This window comes from Phaethon aethereus, assembly GCF_964289735.1.
Source record: "Phaethon aethereus genome assembly, chromosome: 1".
NCBI classification, from domain to species: Eukaryota; Metazoa; Chordata; class Aves; order Phaethontiformes; family Phaethontidae; genus Phaethon; species Phaethon aethereus.
In genome coordinates, this window is record NC_138575.1 from 144,060,414 (window position 1) to 144,084,629 (window position 24,216).

At 42.8% G+C, this 24,216-nt stretch overlaps 1 protein-coding gene across 1 annotated transcript in view; it reads left to right on the forward strand.

Annotated features, from left to right (window-relative positions):
* DHRSX (dehydrogenase/reductase X-linked) overlaps positions 1–24,216 on the forward strand; it is a gene marked incomplete at its 3' end in the record, with an annotated part of 174,489 nt that overhangs the window by 116,329 nt on the left and 33,944 nt on the right. The window contains 1 exon segment of the mRNA XM_082009356.1: positions 11,370–11,577. Coding sequence (XP_081865482.1) covers positions 11,370–11,577 — 208 coding nt within the window.

Below are 24,216 nucleotides of genomic sequence, written 5' to 3' on the forward strand. Positions count from 1 at the left end.
CATTCAAAATGGAGATTAGTGCACTAGAGTCACCTCCTCTATTTTTGTTATAGCTGATTTTAGCATATACATTTAACTTTCTAATTTCTAATTTAAAAGGAAAAATTTGGTTGAATGCATGCATTATTTCAGCTGACAAATAAAAGCCTCTTGTTCCATTGCTATGCTTTCTGCATCGGTAATGTGCATGCTCAGCTCTTGGTTTTTAAAATAAACAAAATATATTAAAGATGCAAATAGAGTATTACATAAACATTTTTTATAAAAACATAATATGCTAGTGGTAAAAGAGAAAAATTATATGACACAAAACAAATTCATTTTTCTGTGAAAAAAAAAAAGTAAGCTAAATAGCTGAACTATGAACCACAGAAAGATGGATGCAGTACAAGCAGTTTAGAAAACTTAATCTGACAGAAGGTCAGAAGAGTATGTCTTCCAGTCTGCTAATTAGCAATTGGGTGCCAATTTTTTGTTTTTGTTTTTGAAAAGGACTGTGTCTTTGTACAGTTGAAAAGCATTTAGCAAATTACAGCATGTACACTAGTGTAATTATTTAATATATTCATTAAAATACTATTGCTGTAAAGATGCATTAGAAAGTCTACTATCTTCCTGTGGTTGCAAAAGAGACAGATAGTAAAACACTTCATAAAATTCCATGAGCGGTAGTCATTGTTTCATGCCAGAGAGGTTTTTTCTAACTTGGAGTCAGTCATTTTCTCTGTGTGCTAGAAATGCTTCTCACCACCTTGTAGTTAATGTTTTTACTTATACATTGTTTACAGTACTTAATAATCTTAAAACCACGGGACCTAACACCAAAATCACAACATCTTTAGTGATAAAAGAATACCTATGGATACCAAACATGCATGGTCTAATTCATTAACAATGAAATACGGCCTGCCTTCTCTGTTGCAGTTCATTTGTGATTTTGGCTACAGGATAGGAAAGGAGGAGGAGAAAACTACAAGGACTTTTAGTATATACCTTGGCATGCACACAAACACAGAAAAAGAACTTAGAGATTTCAGACTATTATTAGCCTATTGTAGACAGATTACAGTTAATATATTTCAGGTTGAAGCCTATCTAAGCCAATTTCAAATCAATATTTCTGAACTGCTGGCTGATTCAGAGGTTCATATTTTGTACTTTGTGGATCATCTGAGAAATCTCAGTCTCTTAATAGAATGAATAAGTCTCTATAAGCCTTCCTCTTTAATTCCTAGGGCACAATAAAAGCTGTATCAGTAGGTAAGTATGTGAAATATATATATTTCTCTGTGTTACCTACACACAGTTCAGCCATGTGCAGTCCAGCCATGGACTTTGCAGGGAGCAATTTGAGGAGGCCTGTGGATACTGCCATGGTTGATCACATATTATTCTTGTGTTTGAGTATTTGCAGGATCAAATCTTCAGAAGTAGTATGACATTTCAGGAGTGGAAACAAGTAGATACATCAAATACAAACATTTTTATTAGCTGCCTACTTATTCACAGCTATTATTTATCAGTTAAGTTTAAGAATAGTTACTTACATTTTCACAGTGGGATCTACGAAAAGATCTTGAGCCACTGGTAGTTAAGAGCCGGCTCCCCTCTTTGTAGCAGCTGCAGGCTACACAGACTGTAAATTGAAAAGGAGAGAAACCCCAGAGATGTGGAAATTCACTGGAGAAGGCCTTGAGAGAAAGTTATTGAGGAGGGTTGCTGTTGACTCCAGTGGAACTTGGGTTTCATCAAAAATAATGCTTTGCCTCCAGCCACATGGGAAGGATGTGGTGAAGTCAGGATCTGATATCTCATGAACCTTATTCCAGTGTCTTGATTACAGCATCATGTTTCATCTTCACCCTTCCTCGAAGACAAATTAGAGCAATATGCAAGCAAAGTTGGAATGGAAGAGGTGTAGAGGGACAGGAAGAAAAAGAGAGAACAAGCAGAAGGGCAAGTGGCACTTTATTGTATATAATGGGTGATAGATACTAGACATCATGGGAGAGCTGGGCCTTTGGGAGATGCTTAGAGCTGGAAAAGATAATTTAAGGTGGCGGGGGGATTGGCTTAAAATGGATATTCCATGGATGATGGGCAAAACTAGAAGAGTCATAAGAACACTAACATGCAGCATTAATGTGTCCTAAAATGAGAAGATACTCTTAGAGCCATATTTTTTGAAGAAGCTCAGTGCATGACAGATGCCATTTACTCAGATTTTTCAGAAGACATCATCTTTATAAGAGAGGTGGCCAGAAAGTATGAGGAGGCTGGCTGATCACACACTGCTCTTTACAGGCATTAGGTGCCTTGGGTACTGGAAGTAACTTGTCTGGGCACATGTGTCAGAGCACCGTGATACTGCCGATGGTATCCAACCCAGCTTGTTCAGAGCAACCAAGAGTTGTGCAATGCCAGCATTTACCTAGTGCGCAGATTTTTAGCAGCAGTCATTAGCTAGAGCTTTTATTATACTTGAATAACATTGTTGTCTGCCAAAATGGTATGTATCCTAAAGATATCAGATTTCTTATAAGAGGTTTATTTTTTATTAGAGGAACTTTAGAAGAGTAACTTTAGGCTACTTCTGACTTTCAAACTGTAAGAATTTCATTCATGAAAATCCTTACTTTTGCTTGATACTATCTTTGTCTTTCTAATTATTTCCAAAGCTTTTTCTGTGTCTGTGATATCAAACACTTTGTGAAAAGGGAAATACCTCAGGCTCCACATGCTGCGGGTTCTTGACCCATTTGCTTTTACGTCCTGAATGTGGATGTTTTATCAGTGGAAGACAGATACAAAATTCAGCTATTGCTGGATTAGGAAACCCAACCAGTTCTACTTAAGTGCGTGGAACATATGCCACTGGCTTTTCTGAGAGGCAGGAGTGAGACATGTTTTATTCTTACCTAATCCTTTCATAGATTTTAGGTAAAAATATTTTTTATACAAATTGCAAAACAGGATATTTTGCTTCTAAGACACCTTCGTATTGGATTACAAAGCTGTGACTGACTTTCCTATTTTCTGATTATGAGTGGGATAACTCACCATTGCGCCAACCAAACACTTATTGAGCATATTTTTAGGAAACAAAGTTGTTTTTTTTTTTCCATCCAGACCCAATTATGAATGCCCTGATTTATTTTAGTGTCAAAACAAAACCTCAGTTGTGGATCATATTTTCTTTTTTAGACTGACTCATTTTCCAGGGACCTAGCCCATGCGTTGTGTATTCGCTATGTAATAGCGTGACACTGAATCAGAAAGTGAATCTGTTCTTAAGGAGGTATTGCAGCCTGTTCAGTTTTGTGCTGAACCTAACAAAGATGTTTGGTTGTTGTTCTCATAATCCTTGAATGTGGATTTTCTGCATTTTTTTTCTCTTTTTTTCTTTAACCTACTGGTAAACAAAGAGCTTGTCTTCAGTGAAAAGATGAATTGCTTTATCTTCTTTGGCACAGCTAATACAGTCCACTTCACCCTTGTGAGCATTATAGGTGGATCTGGGAGGACCAGGAGTAGACATTACTCAATTTTCAGTTCTTTACTAGTTAGTCAAACTTTTAATGTTTGGGCTAAGAGTTTCCATGCCAAGAATTTGCATAAGGCTCATTTATTTTTATTTGATGTTTTTGGTAATGCCAGACAAAAGAGTTCATCTTCTAAGGATGATAAGAAAAACATCTTGGGCTGGTTTTGGTTTTGTTTTTTAATGTCAAAAATGATGGCAAGTTTCTTTAGAAAATTTCTGGTGTTATCACAGTTTGGAATAGGGACTTGAATGCAGGCAAGATGCTGCCTTTGTGTCAGAGGCAGCTTCACCTTTCGCCACCCATGGAAGATTCCCATGACGGGTTGAGTCAGAAGCCTGTTAAGCACTGCAGTTTGAAAAACATCTTTTACATTTTAATTGCTAAAGATTTTGCCTGTACCAAGCATGTCCTGAGTTGAGACCGAGCAGGTCTTTCTGCTGGAGTCACAACCCTGAACTGTGGTGGGAAGTACTGCGTGCAGGCAACGGCACTGGCACTGAGGCTGGGCACCAGTGTCCCCTCTGCTCCCTGTGACTACCTCTGAGCTGGGGTGGAGACGGGCACCATGGCTTGCTTCAGGCTCCTCCTGGTCTCTCCACTGTCCACACCCAGGGCCCGGGTCCTCTGTGACCTCCATAGCAAGTTTCTGTCCCATGAAAAGCAGACTGCTGGGTGGGGAGAGGTGGATGGGAGTTGATGGGTGTCTGGGTTTTACCTTGATACACAGCTGGAATGCGACTGTGGAGCTGGGATGTGATTTCAGCGCTGTCAGGAGCTAAACGTCTCACCAGGCATGGCTGGTGAGCTGATGTAGCTGATGACCTTGACTGGCTAGTGACCTCATCTCTCTAGAAGAGCTGGCTCTTGCATTTTTAGGCATAGTGACAAAACCTGCAGTGTGGAAGAGGAAAAAGCCCAGTTTGAATGCAGATGGTACAAGACCCTAACCTCCAAGAGAGGCACATTTATATGAGGAGCCTTGGCGTAAAGAACTGAAATAAAAGAGAGGCAGCTGAGGCTGGTTATGAGGGAGAGACAGCAGAAGATGGAGTGAAGAGCTGATGCAGGGAAACAGGACTGTCAGGTGAGAACCATTAGGATGGGGGAAAATTTGATGCATTATCAAAAATACATTTAAATTTGCTGATTAAAAGACCTTTTAACAATTAAACTATGAATATAGCATATATTCTTGTTCAATATCAGGAAATTCATAGGAGAGCGAGTATGGGGGGAGGGAGCTGGGGTGGGTAGCGAGGACGAAAAGAGGTGTTAGGCATGTTTGAACTATAAGGAGAGGTTGCAGTCAGAGTTTGCAAGTGCTTAGACACCACATAATTCACGAGGTCTGAGTCCTTATCTTGAGGACTAGAGTCTCTGTTGAGCACAAACTGATTGAACCTTTTCTTGCAGTGTGGGAATTCTTGACTGATGTCTTTTTTGTGAGTTTACTGACATTTAACAGAGATGAGAATTATCCCCCCCAGTGGGGATGTGATTGGAGCCTCTCTCTTGTGCCTGGCCACGAACTTCAGCATAACTTGTAGAAGTTAATTCTCATCTACCTCTGTGTCACAACTGGTTGACACTGAAGAGGGGATGGGGAAGCTGGTGGGAGCGTCAGAGCCACGGGTCATGGCCCTGTAAGGAAACCAGCCTCAGGAGCAAGGGAAGGGTGATCAAAGCATGTGACTGGCAGATGCCTGCAGGATAAGGAGTGAGATCTCATGAGATTCAGGCACCAAGGAGCTAGAGTGGCTGGGTAAGAAAATCAGGGAGAGCAAATGTACCGTTTGCGGGGAAGCAGAGAGGCAGATGAAGATGATATGGATGTCTGGGGCTGAGCCTCTCCCCTGCTCCCCTCACACATACTGTTCCTTGATAAGATCAGCGTCGGGTCACCTGATTTTGGGGGTAGGGGAGGGAGGGGAGCACAGCCCAGAGCTTTGGCTGGGACACAGCACCCCGTCCTTGGCTTTGTCAGGGCTGTGCTTTGGTGCTGGCACGGGGAGTTTGGGTTGCTGTCAGGAAGGCAGCGCACAGCCCCTTGCAAGGGAGCGGGAGGAGGGAGGTGCTGGGAACTCGCTGAGTGCTGGAGCGAAGGCTCAGGCAGATTCCTGTGGAGGAGTTGTTCTGGGAAGTGGCAGGAGACACCAAATCCTCTGGAGACGGCTGTCCGAGGCTGAGTCCCGGTGCTGCCCTGCTCTTTCTCAAACTCGTTTTCATGATGGCCAGTCACCCTCAGGGAAGGTCCATGCACGGGACACTGTCCCACCACTGATGCCAGACAGGCTGACAGCAGATGTTCTTGCATCTCCACATGGGTCAAATGCATTGGTGTGGACTCTAGGTGTCATCTAGGCGTCATCGTTATGCTATGGGTTAAAATTCCTTTCTTTGCTTCAGTTTCCTCCCAGTTTGCTTTAGAAAACTGCATATACATATATACAGAGCTCCAGAAGACATTAGAAAGTGCAAAAGTCTGAAATCCCTCTGGGGAGACAGAAAATAAGACCATAGGGTTGGAGAGCTCTACCAAGCTTCATTGTATTTTTGTGTTTTATTTCTTAACTGTTTGGATTTTTGCCTTTTCAGCTTTCATATACTGTTAATCTGTGTTCTGTGTGTGGTCCTGTCTAGACTCAGAAGGCTTTTCTGGGATACCAGTAGGTGTGCAGCATACCCGCAGCGCTGGGCTCTGGGGTATGGATGTAACGTAGCAAGCAGTGTGTGGCAGCAGCCTGTAAATTCTCCTCCCTGCAGCCCCGAGGAGGCCATACTTGTAAAAAGCAGTTATGTGGGTACAGTTGTGTCTCTAGTAGGCACTTCTGGGGGCACTTCTTCTAATAAGGCATTGCATCTCCTTGTTGCTCGCTAGCCAGGAGAGATCCACAGGACTATTCTGGGGTAGCATAGCCCAACTGACCGAGGTGGGATGAGCAGTCTAGTATAGGCAGCCTACCCAGGGGATGCTGCTATACGGTTATTGAGATGTTCGCTCCACTATAGCTGTCCCTATTCAGGAGAGAAGTGGGCTATACTATTCTATAGCTAGAATAGATCCGCTCGTAGATCTTTTGGTGTATGGGCGTGCAGAAGAGAGAGGTTTTAACACTCTGTTCGTGAGGTGGGTCGCCTCGTGTGGCTGCACTCATGGGATGGATAAATGCTGCTAAATGAATCAGCTACGCCAGTACAGAGCCTGTATGGAGAAAAGGCTTTGTGCTTTTACTTGGAGCTACCATCTCTATTACTTTTTCCATATGCATCTCTTCCTTGCAAATAGCAAGAATTGGGTGAATGTGATTATATAGGTTCACCTCCTGCTATGGAGGTGTTACGTGTAAGTGTATGTGGATGACCTCTTGTGCTGTCTGCCCAGCACTGCCTCCAAACCCTCCAAACCCCCACTCTGGCTCGGAAGGAGGACATTTTGTTCTGCGTGTGAAAAAGAGATTTTAAATCTTTCTTTTGTAGTGAGTTTGAGAGAACTACCTTTAAAAACCTTGAAGCAGCTCACTGTAAATACATCTAGATGAGTGAAATACTTGTATTTTTAAAGTTCTTAAAACATATTTTATAATGGAGATGAAGGATGTCTTTGCAATGGGAGGTACAGGAATTACAGCAATGTTTACCATCATCTGCAGTACAGGCAGGCATGGTACAAATTATCCTATATAATCCAATAAAAACCTGGTATGCCTGGCCTGTAATATTTACAACTGTCATAAACATTTTGGTTATGCTGTGTGCAGTATCAGATCCATTAAGCTCTTAAAATCATGCAAGACTAATTCATTGATGGATCCCAAACCAAGAGTTTCATTACAAACTTTTATAGAAAAGCATGATAAATGACGGTTTACAAAGACAGTTCTCTTGAGGTGTATTCATTCTTTGAGAGAAAAATATGACTATTGCCTAGTCATAAAAGTAAAAAAGGAAAGAATTTTTTTATTCATTATAGCTAAATAAAATGTGTATAATTTGAACATACTACAATAAATGCCTTAACTGCAGCACATTGGAATGTATTACTATAAGAATAGTTGTTCAGCGTAGTTATGCTGCAAAATATTTTCCTTATTCTAATTTATTTCCACCCTTGCAAAATCACACATCAATGTGTCATTTCGGCCATTTTCTGCATGCGTACTGTCAGTCTTTTACCTGACTGTTTCAATAGCAGCTAGTCAATTACAGAGTAAAAGCTCATGTTCAGCTTATTTATCAATTCATTTTCTAATGCCATGCTGATATCAGTGACGTATTTTCAAACAAAGCTTCTGGAAACAATCCAGGTAAAACATACAAATAATTTTATCAGAACTGAGGTGTTTGACGCTAATGGTCTGTGTGCTGCCACTTCAAATTTCACACGCACTCCAAAAAACCGAGGAGACTGACTAATGATAATTAAAATTGGAAAGGTACTGGATTGTATGGATTCCATACCAGAAGAATAAATGAAATCATTCTTACTTTACAATCAAGAAGTAAAAAAAAAAGAAAAGCAGCTTTCATTCTTCTTTCATTCTTTGACTTACCATTTGGGGCTCTTGAGTAAAGCTGATAATGTTTCTGGACAAAAGAAAATCAACAACATGCCACTTTTAGTACCTACTGAACGTTAGGTAGTTAATAATTTAAAAAAGAGAGGTTGCTGCTACACCTACAAGGTTTTCCCTTTTGTCAGAGCAGCAGCCAGGTTCAATTGCCTATTGGGTGTTCCTTTGCACGCTCGCTCTCAGTGAATTAAAATGGCTTCCCCTCAAATAAAAGAAACTACCCTTAAATTGCAGGGAAAGATTTTTTGATAGCCTTGATATGAACCACCTCAAAGATCAAAGCCTTTAAAAAAAAAGTCTTTCAAAGGTGTTTTGGATTTGACCACTGCTTGAAGACAAAAAGGGAATTATAGTAGCAACAAATGTAAGGAGAGGTGATTTTGCCTGCTCAAGGACCTGACCACAATTTCTGCTCAGAGGAAGCTCCTGAAGAATGAGCAAAATAATTTTTGGGAACGTGTTTCTTAACAGTTGTGCATTGCATGAGTGAAAATTTTTCTCTCTGAGCATGAGCTCAGATCTGTTTTTTGTTTCCAGGACGTGCAGCACAGATGGTGGAGACTAATTGGGGTGGAGGGCAGAGCCTGTATGTGCTCTTGAAATCCCGCATCTCCCCAGAGGTCGAGAGGGCAGTTGCTGTAGCACAGGCGTCCTCGGGGCTGATGCACGCGGTGACAGCCTTCCCGGGCTCGCCTGCTGGTCACGTTGCAAAGCTGAATGGCTGTAGCAGCTGTCTACACTCGTCTTCTCTCCGGACAAATTCCTCCACCCCTCCATCTGACTCGGCCAGCAGAAGTGTGTGTGTGCATGGAGGTGCCTATAGCGAGCCCTGCAGCAGCCCCGGCGGATGCAGAAGCAACATTTGGGGTTCACATCAGCTTTGCTGTGCCAGGGCTGTTTTACGCTGGCCGCCTTTTCTTGGGCTTGCATTTTACCAGTGTTGCTGCAAATAGACCTCTGGCAAACTGCTTCCTCCTGACACTCCTTCAAAGTGTCAGAGTTTTGGGGAGCAGGATGGGCCTCAGAGAGATGCCAACTGATTCCTTGTACCGGCGTGAGTGTTTAGAGATGTGGTGCTGTTCCCATCTCCAATAGCTTAACTTGTGCTAAGCCCTGTGTCTGCTAAAACTCGCACTGTAGCAGGCTGTGACTTGGCCTGGGAGCCTGGGAGCCTTCCCACCCTTTCTTTATTCCCAGAAAACAGGCCTTGTCTCACGGTTCTGTCTGTCCGTAACCTTCACGCCAGTGCTCGGTCCCAGCCACTGTTCCAGACGTCATTTTGTGCCGCACGTGCAGGTTATGGAGGAAATGGGAATCGGTTTCCAGCTATGTGAGCAGCTGCACCATGCAACAGAGTAAGTGCTGCTGAGGAAGGAGGATACAAGGGGAGACCCAACCAGGCACCCTCTAATTTGTGCCTTTCTGTTGAGATTTGACATGCAGAGAAACCGCACCCGCCAGCTGGGTTTTCCCATCATTCTGAGGGATCTAGGAAAGTGGGTGTAATGAGAGAGAGAGATGCCAGTCAGAGCTTTTGTAGAGCCTCATCATGTAATTTGTGTTGTCTTCCGTTCACCGTGCCATCAGCCAGCATCGCTCATGTTCAGTCTTAAGTTCTCCATATGCGGGTACACTGTGTTACACCCAAAACTTTAGTTTGCTCTGTCTTCTCTCATTCCTTACCTTTACACTGCATCTCCAGTTGTCTTCCTCTCCCTTCCTCACCTTCACTTTCTTTTCCATCATCTGCTATGTTTTACATTCTTTCTTTGCATCCTTTCACCGTTGCTCTTTTCCCACCTCCCTCATGCTTTTTCTCCCCTACCTGTATAAAACCACAGTCTCCACAAACAGTAGAGACTAGCATTGAAACAGCTAATCTCCACTCCTACAAAATGCCCACGTTTTACTCTGGGCCGTGCTCTCGCACAGGGACAGCTGTTTCTTCGTCATGCGGGCCTGTTAAGCAGTAGGCAGCCCGTAGGTCAATTGCTATGGGTGTTGGCCGTGCTAAAAAGATCCTGAAAATATCTCCTCTTCCGCTCGAGTAGCAGTAACAAAGCAGGACTTTCGGGTGGTGGGACTCCTCCCAAAGGAGTGGTGCAGATGCACAGCATGTGCAATTTAAGTTGATAATTTAATATGCCGTCACCAGTCTGACGTCAAGAAAGGGGATGTTAAAGGGTTTTTAATGGGCATATGAAGTAGCACAAGGATGAAGCTGATGAAGCTGACACTCTTTCATGTCCATGGGCAGAGGTGGCCTTTCTGCTATATCATATTCATGTGTTTTAGAGAGAAGACAAATGGCCTGTAACATTACTTTTTGTGAGCCATGACCACCTACATTTAAATTACAAGGGACAAGTCCACGTGTACCTTAATCAAATTTTAATAAAATAAGAATAATTTGTAACATTCAAGTCCACATTATAGTTGAGCAGGATAGCTATCCCCCACACAGCTGCAGTGCATGGTATAGTTTATGCTTGAGCTCAGGATTATCTGCAAGATGCTGAAATCAACATTGCATGTTAGGGATGTGGATACTTATTTTAGGCACTGAGTTTGAAAATTGTGGTTTGTAGAAATATATGCAAAAATATTGCCAAAATAAGCATTCAGAAACTTATTTCAATATGCAGCTGCTTGTAAGCACAGTAATTAAGCCATATTGGGTAAATTTACTGCATCTTTTCTCACCCACACCAGTGAGATAGAAGTTGCAGATTTCAGACAAAGACTCAACAGATCTTTAAACTCCAGCCAGGACTCAGCAGAAAGCCATCTGGGAGAGCAGGTCTGCTGCTTAGCCTGGTCTTGTCTCCACTGGTCTAAGCTCTTTGATGGAGGGAATGTTGTTGGGATTGCCCAGCTCCCACCTATTGTAGATGGATTAATTATTGTTGCGGATCTGCAGCATTGAATTCTGGCACAATAGCAATGGGTTAACTCAACTTTTAATGTCTTCAAAACACTTTTCACAAATGAATTCATTTATCCTCACAGTCCTGCAGGGAGGAAGGGAGGGAGTCAGTCTACCTGTTTTCTGGGTAAAGGAACTGAAGTGGGGGTTTTGACATTTTTCTCGGCAGAAATCAATCAGTGTCGGCTTTACACTTCACATGCCATCACCAATCACTCATTGCTCTAAATGCCGTGTTTACACTCTGCAGCAGGAGATCCGTGCTCCTTCTAGCTTGCTCCTTCTCTGAAATAAATCAGCAGGTTTTACCTCTACTTTCTTCTCCAGCTGGGGTGATGCTGGTCCCTGAAAGGAAGACGGAGGATGGGTTTGAGGAGCACTTCGGCTTGAACTACTTGGGACACTTCCTGTTGACTAACCTCCTCTTGGATACGCTGAAGCAATCAGGAACGCACAGTCACAACGCTAGGATCATCACTGTCTCATCAGCCACCCATTATGTAGGCGAATTGCACCTGAACGACTTACAAAGCAGGTATTGATCCCTTTTTGGTATTCACTAACCTGTGGTAAAGGTGTGCAGATTAAACTCCAAGGGAATGGTTACCGAATACTGAATGTGGGGGGGGTTTGTTGCCTTTTTTTTTCTTTTCTTTTTTTTAATTAATGGTGATTCTCAAACAGTTGCTTAATATCTTTCAGGCTTGAACAAAGCTTGCAGCCTTCAGTCAAGGGGTACAAATAATGCATAAGCTTCTAAATCGAGTCTTTTATTCCGAACCTTGAAAGCCTTCCTTTCCTTTCTGATGCTTATGCTGGGGTGACGCTTGTGGCACAGAGCCTGGACTCATCGCTGCCCGATCAGGGAGACTCCGCAATAACTGGGGTGCTTTAAAATGGCTTGGGCGAGCGCTAACAGACTTCGTCCTCGAGTGGATGCATAGGTAGAGGCCTTGATCCTGCCCGCAGGTGGGCGCAGACAGATGCTTGTGGCTGCTAGCTCCCTGCCCGCTGGGCGTGGGGCTGCTGGCTTGGCTCTGGGGGGGCAGCTGGCCCCACCGGCCTCGCAGCCTCCCCCGGCCCATGCGCTGCCTGCCGCTGCCTCCTCCCCGGCAGCTCTGCCCGCTGGCCTCCAGCTGCCGGCACACTGCCCTCCCTCCCCGCCGCCTCTGGCCTCCGCCTCGTCCTGCACCGCTCCTGACCTTCTCGTCCTCCACCTCTGCCCCCCTCATGGTGCTTCTCCAGCTGCCCCGCCGGCCTCCCGTCCCCGGGCCGTGCCTTCCCTCCCGTCCCAGTGATGCTTGCCCTCCCACGCATCAGCCCAGCTCTTCTCTGTGTCCCCGAGACCTTACCCAGGTCCACGACTGCCGCCGTCCTGGGTTATTAACCCGGCAAGATGGGTTAAAATGCATGGCCATATTCTGTCCGACTACTTTCGTTCAGGAAAACCGTGGGTGAATGTCTGCAGGACATTTATGACGTTAGGAAGACATCAAACGTTTCAGTAAATGCCTCTGGTGCCATACAGGAACTGTGTAGAGCTGTTTAGGTAATTGAGGAAGGGGCAGGATAACTGAGATACATTTCAAAATTTCCCCATGCAGTCACCTGCGGCAATTACACGCTTACTCGCGGGCTCAAACTGAGCCTGTCTTCTGATGGGCTCCAGAGCATGTCTGCACAGAGCCAGTCTGGGTTCTCCGCCATTTCCATGGAGAAACTCTGCCTCGGTCCTTTGCCGGGGACTTCAGCATGTCTTCAGAGGCACCTGGCCCGAGGTTCCATTTTGGCACAAAGACTGAAATTAGAGGGCTGGGCTGTTGCCATTGCAGACATTTTACATATGAATGCTGCATTAAACATGTCAAACTTTCTGTTTGACTTCTGATTACATACTAGGCATCAGTTTTATTACAGGCACATTGTTTAAACTCTGCAGGGTAGTCACAGTTTAATCTCTTGCTTGTAAAACAACCACAGGAAATTACCCTTACTCTTCACTTGATGTGTGTATTCATTCCTTCTGATGGGCATGTGCTGGATGGCACCACGCAAGGGGGCTGAGAGGAGCATAATCAGTATTTCTTTGGGCTAAAGTGCAAAATGCAAAATTCAGTATGGCTAGTCTGTGTCTTTAGATAACAGTAGTTTCTGTGATTATAGCAAAGCCTTATACTGTGTGTCTTTAATTTAGGATCATCCTTACCTGTGATTCATCATTATTAACTCATATTTTAAAGGAGCGATAAATGTTTCAGTTAGGAAAGTTATGGCTGAGCATGAACATGGCCAATCTGATGTAAAAAATAATACCAGTGAGATTTACCTGTGGCTTTTCACCAAACCCTGCCCTTTACATTTCAACTTTATTGGTGTAAGAAGAGCCATAAAGGACAACAGCCTCTGGCTGGTTTTGCCTGCTTTTTCCCACATGGATGCTCTGGATGACACTGGCGGCAGCAGTGCCTGCCTTCCGAGCATGCAGACACACCGGTGGGACCCAGAGGGGGCTGTGGATTCAGCTCCAAACCTTTTTGTGGTTCGATCAGAACAAAACACTCCAGGGTGTTTTGATTTTGGGTTTTTTTTTTTAGCCTAACTGCTGATAAGCCCCCGCTCGGGTGAATAGTTAGTTATTGCACAAACGCCACTGCTAAAAGCAGTGAGCTCATGTGTGTGTTGGAGTGTGTGCCTACAGCGTGAGCAGGTGGTTTCGCAGCCCTGGAGGACTGTTGTAGGGTACCGTCCACAGGCATTGCCCACGCCACGGGGCCTCGGAGACGCCTTGTGATTCAGAGCAGCGTTTAAGAGCTTTAATGGATGTGGTAAAGACACCCATGGTAAGCACTGTGGTATGATAGTGTTCCACAAATTGCCACAGTTTCCCAGTGATGCCATCCCTCACATTTTTGCCGCTTGTGTGAATGGGAAATCTTTCTAAAAATTTTATACTGCATTTTGAGTTGAACTAGTTGGCCATAATTCATTTCGCGACTTGGGTGTATGTTCCCAGGTTGCCTGGTAGTCCTAACCTCACAGGAAAGCAGCAGAACAATTTGGAGTCATTTATTCACAGTGGAGAAAGGGGGCCATACTCTGTGCTGGAAAAATTATTGGTGGCAGCAAACTGAATTGTTTACCATGCTCTTGACCCATTTTTTTCTAGCTTTTGATTGGGCTAGTGTCCAAACTGGAGGTGAGTGATGGTGGTGAAGGAGGGATCTATCCATCCGACACAGCAGAGAAGGAAAGGCAGAAGACTGTCTTGACAGAAAGGACACAGTAAACCGAGGTTCAGTTCTCTGCTTTACCACAGATTTTTCTATGGGATCGTTCTCCCAGTTGGGGGACTCTGGGTTGGCAGCCACAGCTGTGGCCATCACTCCCCATTGCTTGTGCTTGCTGCTCAGATACCTGTTCTGAAGGCAGACGTCATCCATATTACAGTGACTACAGGGCAACAGCGTAACAAATAACTGTTGGAAGTTCTGTCCCAAGAACAGTGTTAAATGCAGCTTTTGTTAATGTCTTCCATGTTTCCTCTTTGGTTGGTTTTCTGCCATCTTACCAATCTGATTTATCCCTTTTCATCTCCTTTTCGGTGGGATGTTTAATTAATTTTTTTATTGATTTTCCTTGCATTTTACATTATTTTTCTTCCTTTGTTATCTCTCTCTTCATGCCTGCCTACTTGATTTCTCTGTTCATAGTTTCATCTTCACCTGTGTCTTTTAAGCTTTTTTGTCTCCATTTCCTTTTCCCTCCCTATGTCCTAATTTTTCCAGGTCTTTTTGGGGGTGGGTCTTATTTCCACCCACTAGTTCATTTCCTTCTTTCTATTTATCTTCCTCTTATCTTCTCCTCTTAGCCCCAGTCCTATTTCTCCCCTACCAATGTCATTTCTCCCCCTTCCCGCCCATCCTCTTCACACACGCCAGTGGAAGAGACACAGCACAGGTACATCAAGGCAGGACAGAGCTTGTTCCAAACTGGCAGGGCATAGCTTGTTTCATGTGTGTTATTGAAAATGCAAACGCACAAGAGCAATGACTGTTCTCCCAGTTCTTTTGCTGAAGGATATAAGAAGAACATCAAACACCTTTGTGGTCTTTTAGATCCAGACCATTTTCAACAGCAATCACATGAGACGACAAGGGGATCCCTCAGGCAAATCATTCTCCTTCATCCCTACTTTTAATACGACTGTTTTCAAGGAGGTGAAAGTTTAACAGAAACGCTATCTATCTGCAAGCGCTTCAGCAGTGGTGATTTCAGCAATTGCATGCTGAGGGTAGTACACTGTGCACTCTAACAGTCGGGATGTCTTTTTTTCCTCTTTTGCCTGCCTTAAATAATACTTTCTAAAGTGAGAGGAGGAAAAAGTATGGTCATGAGAGAATATGGCTGTCTGATGCTAACACAGCTTGAAGAACATTGTGCTATCCTCTTGGGTTGAGTTAGGCTTCAACAGTACATTGGAGTTCATGGTGCTCTTACAAGGCTGGGATGGAGGGCACTCCTTCAGTTACTCTGCCTACCAAAGTAAGGAGGAATTTTAGGAAAATAAAGAAAAAAAGACCTTATTCCCTTTCCCAGGCTGTGTGTCACACCTGAATATGCTCCCTTTCCCAAGGCTTAGCATCTTTGTGTGTTCTGTCTAGCTTTTTCTCCATGACTAACTATTCCTTTCATCATCCTCTCTTTTTGCATGCCAAATGGGCCCTGTAATGCTGTGAATCACAGATCTATGAACTCCCCAGCCATAGTAACACAGCTCCTTTTCTGGTTCACGTCTCTGTATATTCAGGAACAGTTAGTCACACTTTTTCTGCTCTCTTTCCTCTGCTCTCCAACTGCAGAAGGATCTGATGTTTTTTATAACTCTCCAAGCTTGTACAGTCCCCAGATAAATTTTTTCTTCCCCTGTAGCCATAGCGCATGAATCATGTCAGAGACAATAGAGACTGAATGAAAGGAATTGCAAAAATCCCTGCTGCCACATGTGCATCCTAGCTGGTGTAAAACAGGGTAAACAGCTCTTCCCAGGACCTGCGAGGATGCTGCGGAGACAAGGCAGCCCCAGTTAATCTCTGTTAGCCAGTTCATAAGGGATGTAACAGGAGGTGTCACGTACTGATGGGAAAATCTGTCTGCCAAGTCCCTGGAGACCTCCTGTTCTTGGATGCATGTTGTCCTTTATCTTCACTTCTTGCGTGTGTGCGATGTTTGTTGGTAAATGGAGTTGCATTAAGTTTGGGCAGAAAGTTGAGGATTTTTTCCTATCAGCATTGCTGAGATTTTGAAAATATTGTCCATGAATAACAATGAAAAATTAAAATATCAAATTACTTTTGGAAAATAGGAATCAATTTTTCAGACCAAACCCATTGCTTTCAGTGATTTCAGAATATTTTATTTCTAATTTATGTTGTAATTTTCCTTATGAGTACCTTGTCATTCATATTTTGAAGTATAATGTTGATCAAACTGAAACCCCAAACCTTTAATTCCTAAGGCATCCTGTTGAAGTAAGGTATTGTCACCAGTTTCAAATTATTTGGCTTATTAGCTGAACATTTGTTTAAAACCAATTTTTTCCCTAAGAATGGTTTGATGAGTCAACAGTTTTTTAAATTAAAAGCTTTTTCTTTATTAATTCACAGTTGGTTCCTTCAGTGCCTTTTCACAACTGATCTGTCGCTTGTAGTTTCTTAATTCTTTCTGACTGGAAGAACTTTTGGGATGTGCAATATCTTCAATTCAAGCGAAACCAAACATGAAGCTGAGGTAGCATACTAGTACCATAGTACTATTGTTTTATTTCCAAATTTTTGAATAATAAAGGAAAATTTGTAAGAGGAAATAGGATGGGTTTTAAATATTATCCTTTTATTTGTTAATCCATTTTAGTCAGTACGGCAGTCTTTCACAGTTACAGATAAAGAGCTGTGTCATGGGGCTACTGCTTAAAAAAAATGCTTTAAAACTACAGAAATTGTTATCATAAAAGATTCTTCTAGGCAATAGGACAGATGCATGTTATGATAGATTTTATTTTACTCAAGGAATATATGTTTTTGTTTGAGTTGTATTGTTTAAGCAACTTCCCAACAATAACTTTTATTCTGGCTCAATTTGCAAGATAAATCGTGTTCCCTTGACAGGACCAAATACCAACTATGGCAGACTGCTGTATTGAGTTAAACGTGTCCTTCCTGCAGCAGGTTTCCAAGTTTTCCTCTCTGTAGTTAGATGATAAGTATTCAAATGCTTAATGCACCTACATAAGGGTATTTCCATCCTTTTTTGCAAAATGCTTTCTGTATAAATACAAAAGGTTTTGCTGCTTTGCAAAATGATCCCTTATTTTAGTGGCAATTAGCATTAATTACAAAAATTAACTTGCTGGCCTGGAAAATGAGTGTACTAGTGAAGGCACAGATCTCAAATTCTATGAATTAATTAAAACAGTAAATGGGCTATTATATCTGCAGACCAATTCATCAGTCCAAAGGCTGAGTTTTAGTTCATATGCAGCGTGTGTTTTATCTGTGTTGCAGGCCACAGGTGATCCCAATCTGTTCCTGCAGCCAATAATGAAGAAATATTTAAGTCAGGATGCCAACTTTGGAAAGTTTAATGTTACATTTATCGGTGCATTTTTGTTCTGTCGAATCAAAATACTTTTCGGGGTCGTTGTTTTCTGAAGAACAATAACGCAGTGTAGCACTACTATCGCACCGGTAAAGTCAGACTTTAATGGATTCGGGGAAATTAAGGCAGCTGTTTTGTGTGTCCCGATGTTAAACTCCTTCTTGTCTAAAAGGAATTAATGGTCTTAGCGGCCTTAACAAAGGATTATTAATAACGGTTAATGATTTAATAGGATAGTTCAAAACTGCAACGTGTTGGGAAGTATGTGACGTAGGGCTGTCCCTGCCGCTCAGCCTCTCCCTGCGCAGCGGCTTGGGTGGGCGAAGTCAGCTCCCTGTGGCACCCGCGGCCGCGGAGCTCGCAGGGATGCTCTTTTCCGAAACGGCAAGCCGGTTGGGTGGTAACTTGAAAGCTAACGTACCGCAGCCGTGTGACGGAGACGGCAAAAGAGACTTGCAGAGAAAGTGGAGTGGAGGCAGTGTGGCCCCCCCGTGAGAGGGGGAGGTTAGTTTAACACCTCCCTATAAGCAAAAAAGACTCGTTAAGGCTGAACGAACCTTAAAAGCTTTGGAGTTCAGGTCCTGGGTGATTATTCATAAGATTTTTGCATTCCTCTCAATTGCTCTAACTACTACCGTCTTCACAGTACCTTTTCAGCGCAGTTGTCCTTCGAGCTGCCTCGTGTAGCTAGGGAAAGCTTGCACACATGCTTGTAAACCCCTGCAATAACGTGTTAAGGGAAAAGGTCAAAACGATCAGCTTGCCTTCCACAAATCCCCTCTGGTTGCAGCCCTGCTGTTGCCCCTGGTTCTTCACAGCCATACATCCCTGATCTTGCCACGTGCATGAAGGATTACAAGCTGTACTGGAGGGAGTCAAAAGCAGATTTCTGCCTCTGCGATTACAAATGATAACTCTTAACCTTTTCTCTGCTCCCCATCCTAAACCTCTTCTTTCAGTGAAGGAGAACTTCATCTGTTCAAAAGTAGACCAGGCATTTGAATACTTAAACCTGTGAAGAAAAATTGGTTTTTTGATTAAATTGAGTTCTCTATTAAAAATGTGGGGCTTATGAAAAATGTACTTGCTAAATAAAATACGACACTATAAAACAGGTTAGCCACAGGGAGTTTTAATACTGCCAGAATGTCTTGTAATAGTTGTAGCTTCGTTGCTCCAGTTCTTCTGTTCTTGCTATATGTCAGGTGCTCTGGTTCCCCTGCGTTTTTTGTCATGGGAGGTGGAGACCGGCTGTGCACAGCACCATCTCGGCCTCCCAAGAAGGATGGAGCGTGAGGCGCGCTGTGGATCACGGTGGCTTTCTGAGACGCACAGAGCTTTTAACAGCGACTCTAGCTGTAATACAGTACTGCAGAAATGCCCAGATTACAATACTGTGAATTTTGCATGAAATCTTTTTGTTCTCAGCCCAAAGAGGTGGTGGTGGAAGGGTGTTCAGTATCTGAATCGCCACCAAAAATCAATCAGTCTGCCGAAGCAGCAGTATCCTTTAATTCTTTTTTCAGTGTGGGCTGGGACAGAGCACTCTATGACTGTGTGTTGGTTTTTCGGGATTTGGACATGAAACTTCTCGTCATTTCCTGGAAAGCCAAACCTGCCTGGCTTCACTTGCTTCCAGTGTGTTTTTGACTGAAAAAGATCTCTTGCGCTCTGGCCCCAGGTCATGCCGTGCCCCTTCTTAGGAAATACTTGGTTTTCCATTACAGATCTCTATTTACAGTGTTCCAGGGTGACACAGTATTGGGAAACTTATAAAACAAAACCAAAAACCAACTCTAAGGCTAAATGGTAGAGCAAGTGATTGCTGCCACTGTCCCTTATGGTGGGGAACCACTTTGTAATGCTGGCTGTGGACCACTTTGAGACACTGTATGTTATTAATTTCTTGCAGGGTTTTTTGTTTGCTGAAGTTGACTTGCTTATCTTCCTTAAGTAAGACCCCCCTCTTTACAGGCCCCTTTCATACACGTATTTAATTCCTGCATCTTTTCTGACAGCGGCCAAGGGCTGCTGGTGACATATGGTCTCACACAAATGAAAGCCTTTCCTGCTGTGTCTGAACTATCAGTCATTTCATGGGTGCAGAAAACGTCCGCATTTTAATCTTTCCTGTACCTGTTGGCATTTCAGCCGTATTTCTTCTTTAACCTAGAAAGGTCTCCCAACAGCGGAGAAGGCATCTCACACCTGTTTTTAACAAACAATTGTCTTTATGAGCTTGTTCCTTGTCTTAATTCATGTATTGGGAGTTAGTTTTATCTCTCAGTTTGAAGCTGAGATGCTCATATCCTCACTATGTAAAAAAACTTTGAAAAAGCAGTTATTAGATTGTTTCAACAACAAAAAAACCCCACCCTGACTTTCAAAATTATTGTGTAAGACTTGATAATCTTGTGTTGCTTCTGTGGACAGAGAGTGGTGGTATAAGACTTTCTGCACAGTATTTATACGTATCTTGGAGGAAAAAGGATTTTGCAGTCTGTGTGTGCATTCAAGCCATGTTTCTCCTGGTAAGACAAAGCAGTTCTTCAGCATGTTGAACATTTGCACTTGCAGAACATATTCAGCACCTCCTCAACTCCAAGGCAGTGCAGGGGGTTCAACCCACCACAAAACAAAACCTTACATTACCTTCCCATATAGATCAACAAATTTCATGTAGTCTACTGGAAATCTGCTAGCCACACGTGCACTCCACTGGATTTCAAATGGCAGCACTTTATTGTGCATAACAAGACCCTACAGTTCCCTTTCAGTCCCAAAATTAAAAGCCCAGAATCTGCAGCTGTTCTGCAAAAGTCTACACCAGTTTTAAGATGGTTTTATCAAAAAAGGAATAAGATTTGGGACTGTTCAAGTTATTACTGGCCCATTTTATGGCCCTATGTGCATTCAGGTGGAAGGGAAGACTCCATAGGAAGATCCATTGCTTCCTTCAACTTAAAACCTCTATTGCGGGAGACTTAGGAAGCTTTCCACAAGTAGGTGGAGAGTGCCTCAGAACTCTGCTTGTTATAATCCAAGAGGTAATCTTAAAAGATATGTGACAATCTTCAATAAACTGAGATCCAGATTATCCAAGAAGTAATACGAAAAGATATCTGGCCATGATGTTGCATGACCATCACGCAAAAGGGCCACGAGGACACAGAATGTAGGTCTTGGAGCCTTTATGTGTTTCTTGGCTGCAGCAACACAAAATCTTGCTTGCTTCTATTTATTTACTCATTCATTTGTTTGATGGAGATTTTTAATTGAATGAAGGGATACCATTATGCTCAAATACTACTTCAAATATTAGCAAGTACTTAACACTGCGTTGTATGCACCAACTGTAGAAAAATGATGCTTCAGAAGAGGCAATTTATGTAGTTCTTTATGAAAAGATATATTTCCTGGGAGAATGGAATTACAGTAATTACAACTTGAACTTGCCATCAATATTTCAAATCATAAAAAGCATTTGAAATTAACACCAATTGTACACAAACAAATTAGACTTTCTTTTAAGATAGTGATTCTGGTGAGACTTTGAGAACACCAGCCTTTGAGTTCCTGTTTCATACATTTGAGAACTATGCTGAGCACAGAGCAATGGAGCTGCACACAGCAAGGCAATCAGTAGAGCAGGAGGGATCTTGACATCTCACCTGCTGCCATTAGGAGGAGGGATCAACCAACTGAAAAATGATGCATTGATTCCATCTGGATGACAGCAATGCCCAGGATGACAATCCCCTGCTTATTTTGCCTTTCATAAATATTTTTATAATAAAGATGTTCCAGGCTCCTTCACTACATGTGAAGACCCCAAAGACAGTAAGTTAATTTTTGTCCCCTCTGCATTTCCTACAAGCTATAACAAGCTATGTCACTGAAGGCTATGTATTTATACACTGAAGTGCTGAAAATTGGGAAGCATGGCTTTGAAAAAGCCCCACAACCCAGCTTCCAGCTTGTGGCTCCTACTGATCTGTGGATTAGGCACAAGGCAGAAGTCACTGACTTGTAGAGAAGCCAGCTACTGGTAGTGGGACCATCACCAACATTTTAGAGATAGAGAGCATCTCCCAGCTCTGAGCTTCCACCGTTCTGTTTATCCTGTAATTTTAAGAAGAAAAATGCTATTTTACCACTGTTGAGATTTCAGAGGAAGCCTGGGTTTGGCCAGAGCTGCGTGTGAGCAGCACCTGGCACTGAGAGGCTCACTGCAGGGAGAGGGGGAAGCTCTAGACATTGTCGGTCTTTGTCCATGGGTTGGAATGAAAGGGCAAGGTGAGCTGCTCTGAAAGTGCCGCCTGCCTCTGGCTGCTTAAGTAACCCTGGTGCGACCAACTAGGACATGAAGGCTTTGCTTTTCAGCTTGCATAGAACCACTAGTATCACTTATCCATCTTGCAGTCTTCCTTTCTGATGTGTCCATCACAGGGTCATGAGGGCACTTCAGGAGTCCCTAATGCTTAAGCTCTTACTCACTCAAATTACAGCTGCCAGTGTATTCAAATACATGAGGGTGTGCTAAGGCCTCCTTGGCTGTTATACATACGCAGTATGTACTGTTACACTGTTATAGATGTCTAAATATGTTTTTTTAAAGGTAACATATCAAGTATATGAAAGAAATGTACATGAGGAAGTGTCGTTGTTCAGTGAGGACCCAAAATACCCAGGCATGTATATGAAATGGGTGGCTAGACGGTAGCCTATAGTAGTGGTTGGTAACAGGACAGCTACTGTACAAAACATAATGGTAACAACATCTCAATAAGTACATACACTAACACTTTAGATTTTAGTTTTGTTTTATTAATGCATATACTTTTTTCTTTCAATTGTCAGGATACTAATTTTCAGTGGTAATACACGTATTCTAATTTCTCCAACTCTGCCTTTTCTCCTTCTCTGTATTTTCCTTTTTTTTTTGTATCGAGGGAAAATCATAATTGATGAGACTCAGCAAATGTATTAACAGGATAAATATATGTAGTACTGTTAGGAATTCTGCTTAAATCTAATAAGCAATATTTAGGACTCAAGTTTTGTGTTATCACAGAAAGAAACTGCTTACGATAACTGGAAAAAACATACCTATATTCTGTAATAAGTTTCTGTAGCTGCTTTAAAATAAACTGCAAAATCTATCAAAATCTTGAAAAATCTTGTGCTGCATTCCCTGGGGAAAGAAAATTTAGGACTGTGAAAGCTTCATGAGTGTTTAATAATAGTCTTTTATATTCTTGACTAAGCAATGGTGATGATGTATTGCAAGATTAATACATAAATCATTAGGAAACTTTAGTCATTTTAATACAGCAAGTCTGTGTTTTGCTTAATTCACTGATTCATCCTGAGGCATATATTGAAATTTTGTGTGGCCTTTCATTAAAAACCCCAGCATGTCACCCACGTTTTGCATCACTTGTCTCTTGATGGAGCACATAGCAGTCGGGTTGTTCTGCAGTTTGATCTTGGCACACTCTGCCCTCCAGGCAAATTAGCGCGCTGGAAATTGGGGAGCGTGGTGAGGGGAGGATGACATGCACAAGGCAAGCGCGGTGTGAAAGAGGTCCACATCAGGAAAACCTCACTGCTAGCACCAGCCAGGCTAAATGTAGCTGTGTGTTGGTCAGTATGGTCACAGGTCCTCTGAGCCTTTTCTTGAAGCAAGATGCGGTGGGGAAGGGAAAAGGTGCTGTCACTGCACCCTTCTTTCAGTCGGGGTATATCCGCTTCCTCCACATGTGTGCACGATGCAAAAGCAGCCGCTAATGAAAGAGAAAAAACCAAGAGCAGCGTGAGCCTACGCGCAGGAGGTGGTGTGGAGGAAGTGGTCTGTGCCGAGCAGCAGTTTTGTTTCCCCTGCTACTCAGTGGGTTCCCTGAGCTGACCTAACGCTCTTCGCTAAACACGGTGTCACTGGACGTGAATGGGAGACCTCTGCTGAGCACAGACTGACTAAAGCTAGACAGAAAAGAAACCAGAGTAAGACTGGCTGCCAAGGCAAGTGCTAAACATGGATCCCATTTTCAAACTTGGATAGCAGCTAAGTCCATATTTAAACACCTAATGAGCTACTGCAGGCTTTGGTTTGAAATTTGGCTCCTCATTACTTTTTACACATACATTGCCCCAGCGTGCTAGGGAGACTGCTGCTAGAGACAGTACCATGGAGATGAGTGATAAAACCAGTTTCTGGTGGGGAAAAAAAAAAAAAAAACACCAGCAAACCACAAGGCACTCACTCCAATGTTTTGGCAAAAATACAAAAGAATTCCTTTCTGTTCTTCTCCCTAATTTTTATAATGACAATTCAAACTTGTCAGTCTATGTTGCAAAAAATCTTAAGCCAAAAGTAAGAATTTCTACTAAAAATCAATTGAACAGAAAATGCATAGCCTGCTTTATCCTGATCCTTTATTCAGCAGTATAGAATCAATAAAACATTGTTTTAAAAGGAAGAAGAAGGTCTTGTATGGTGCTGCTCTCTTGGTCAGATTTC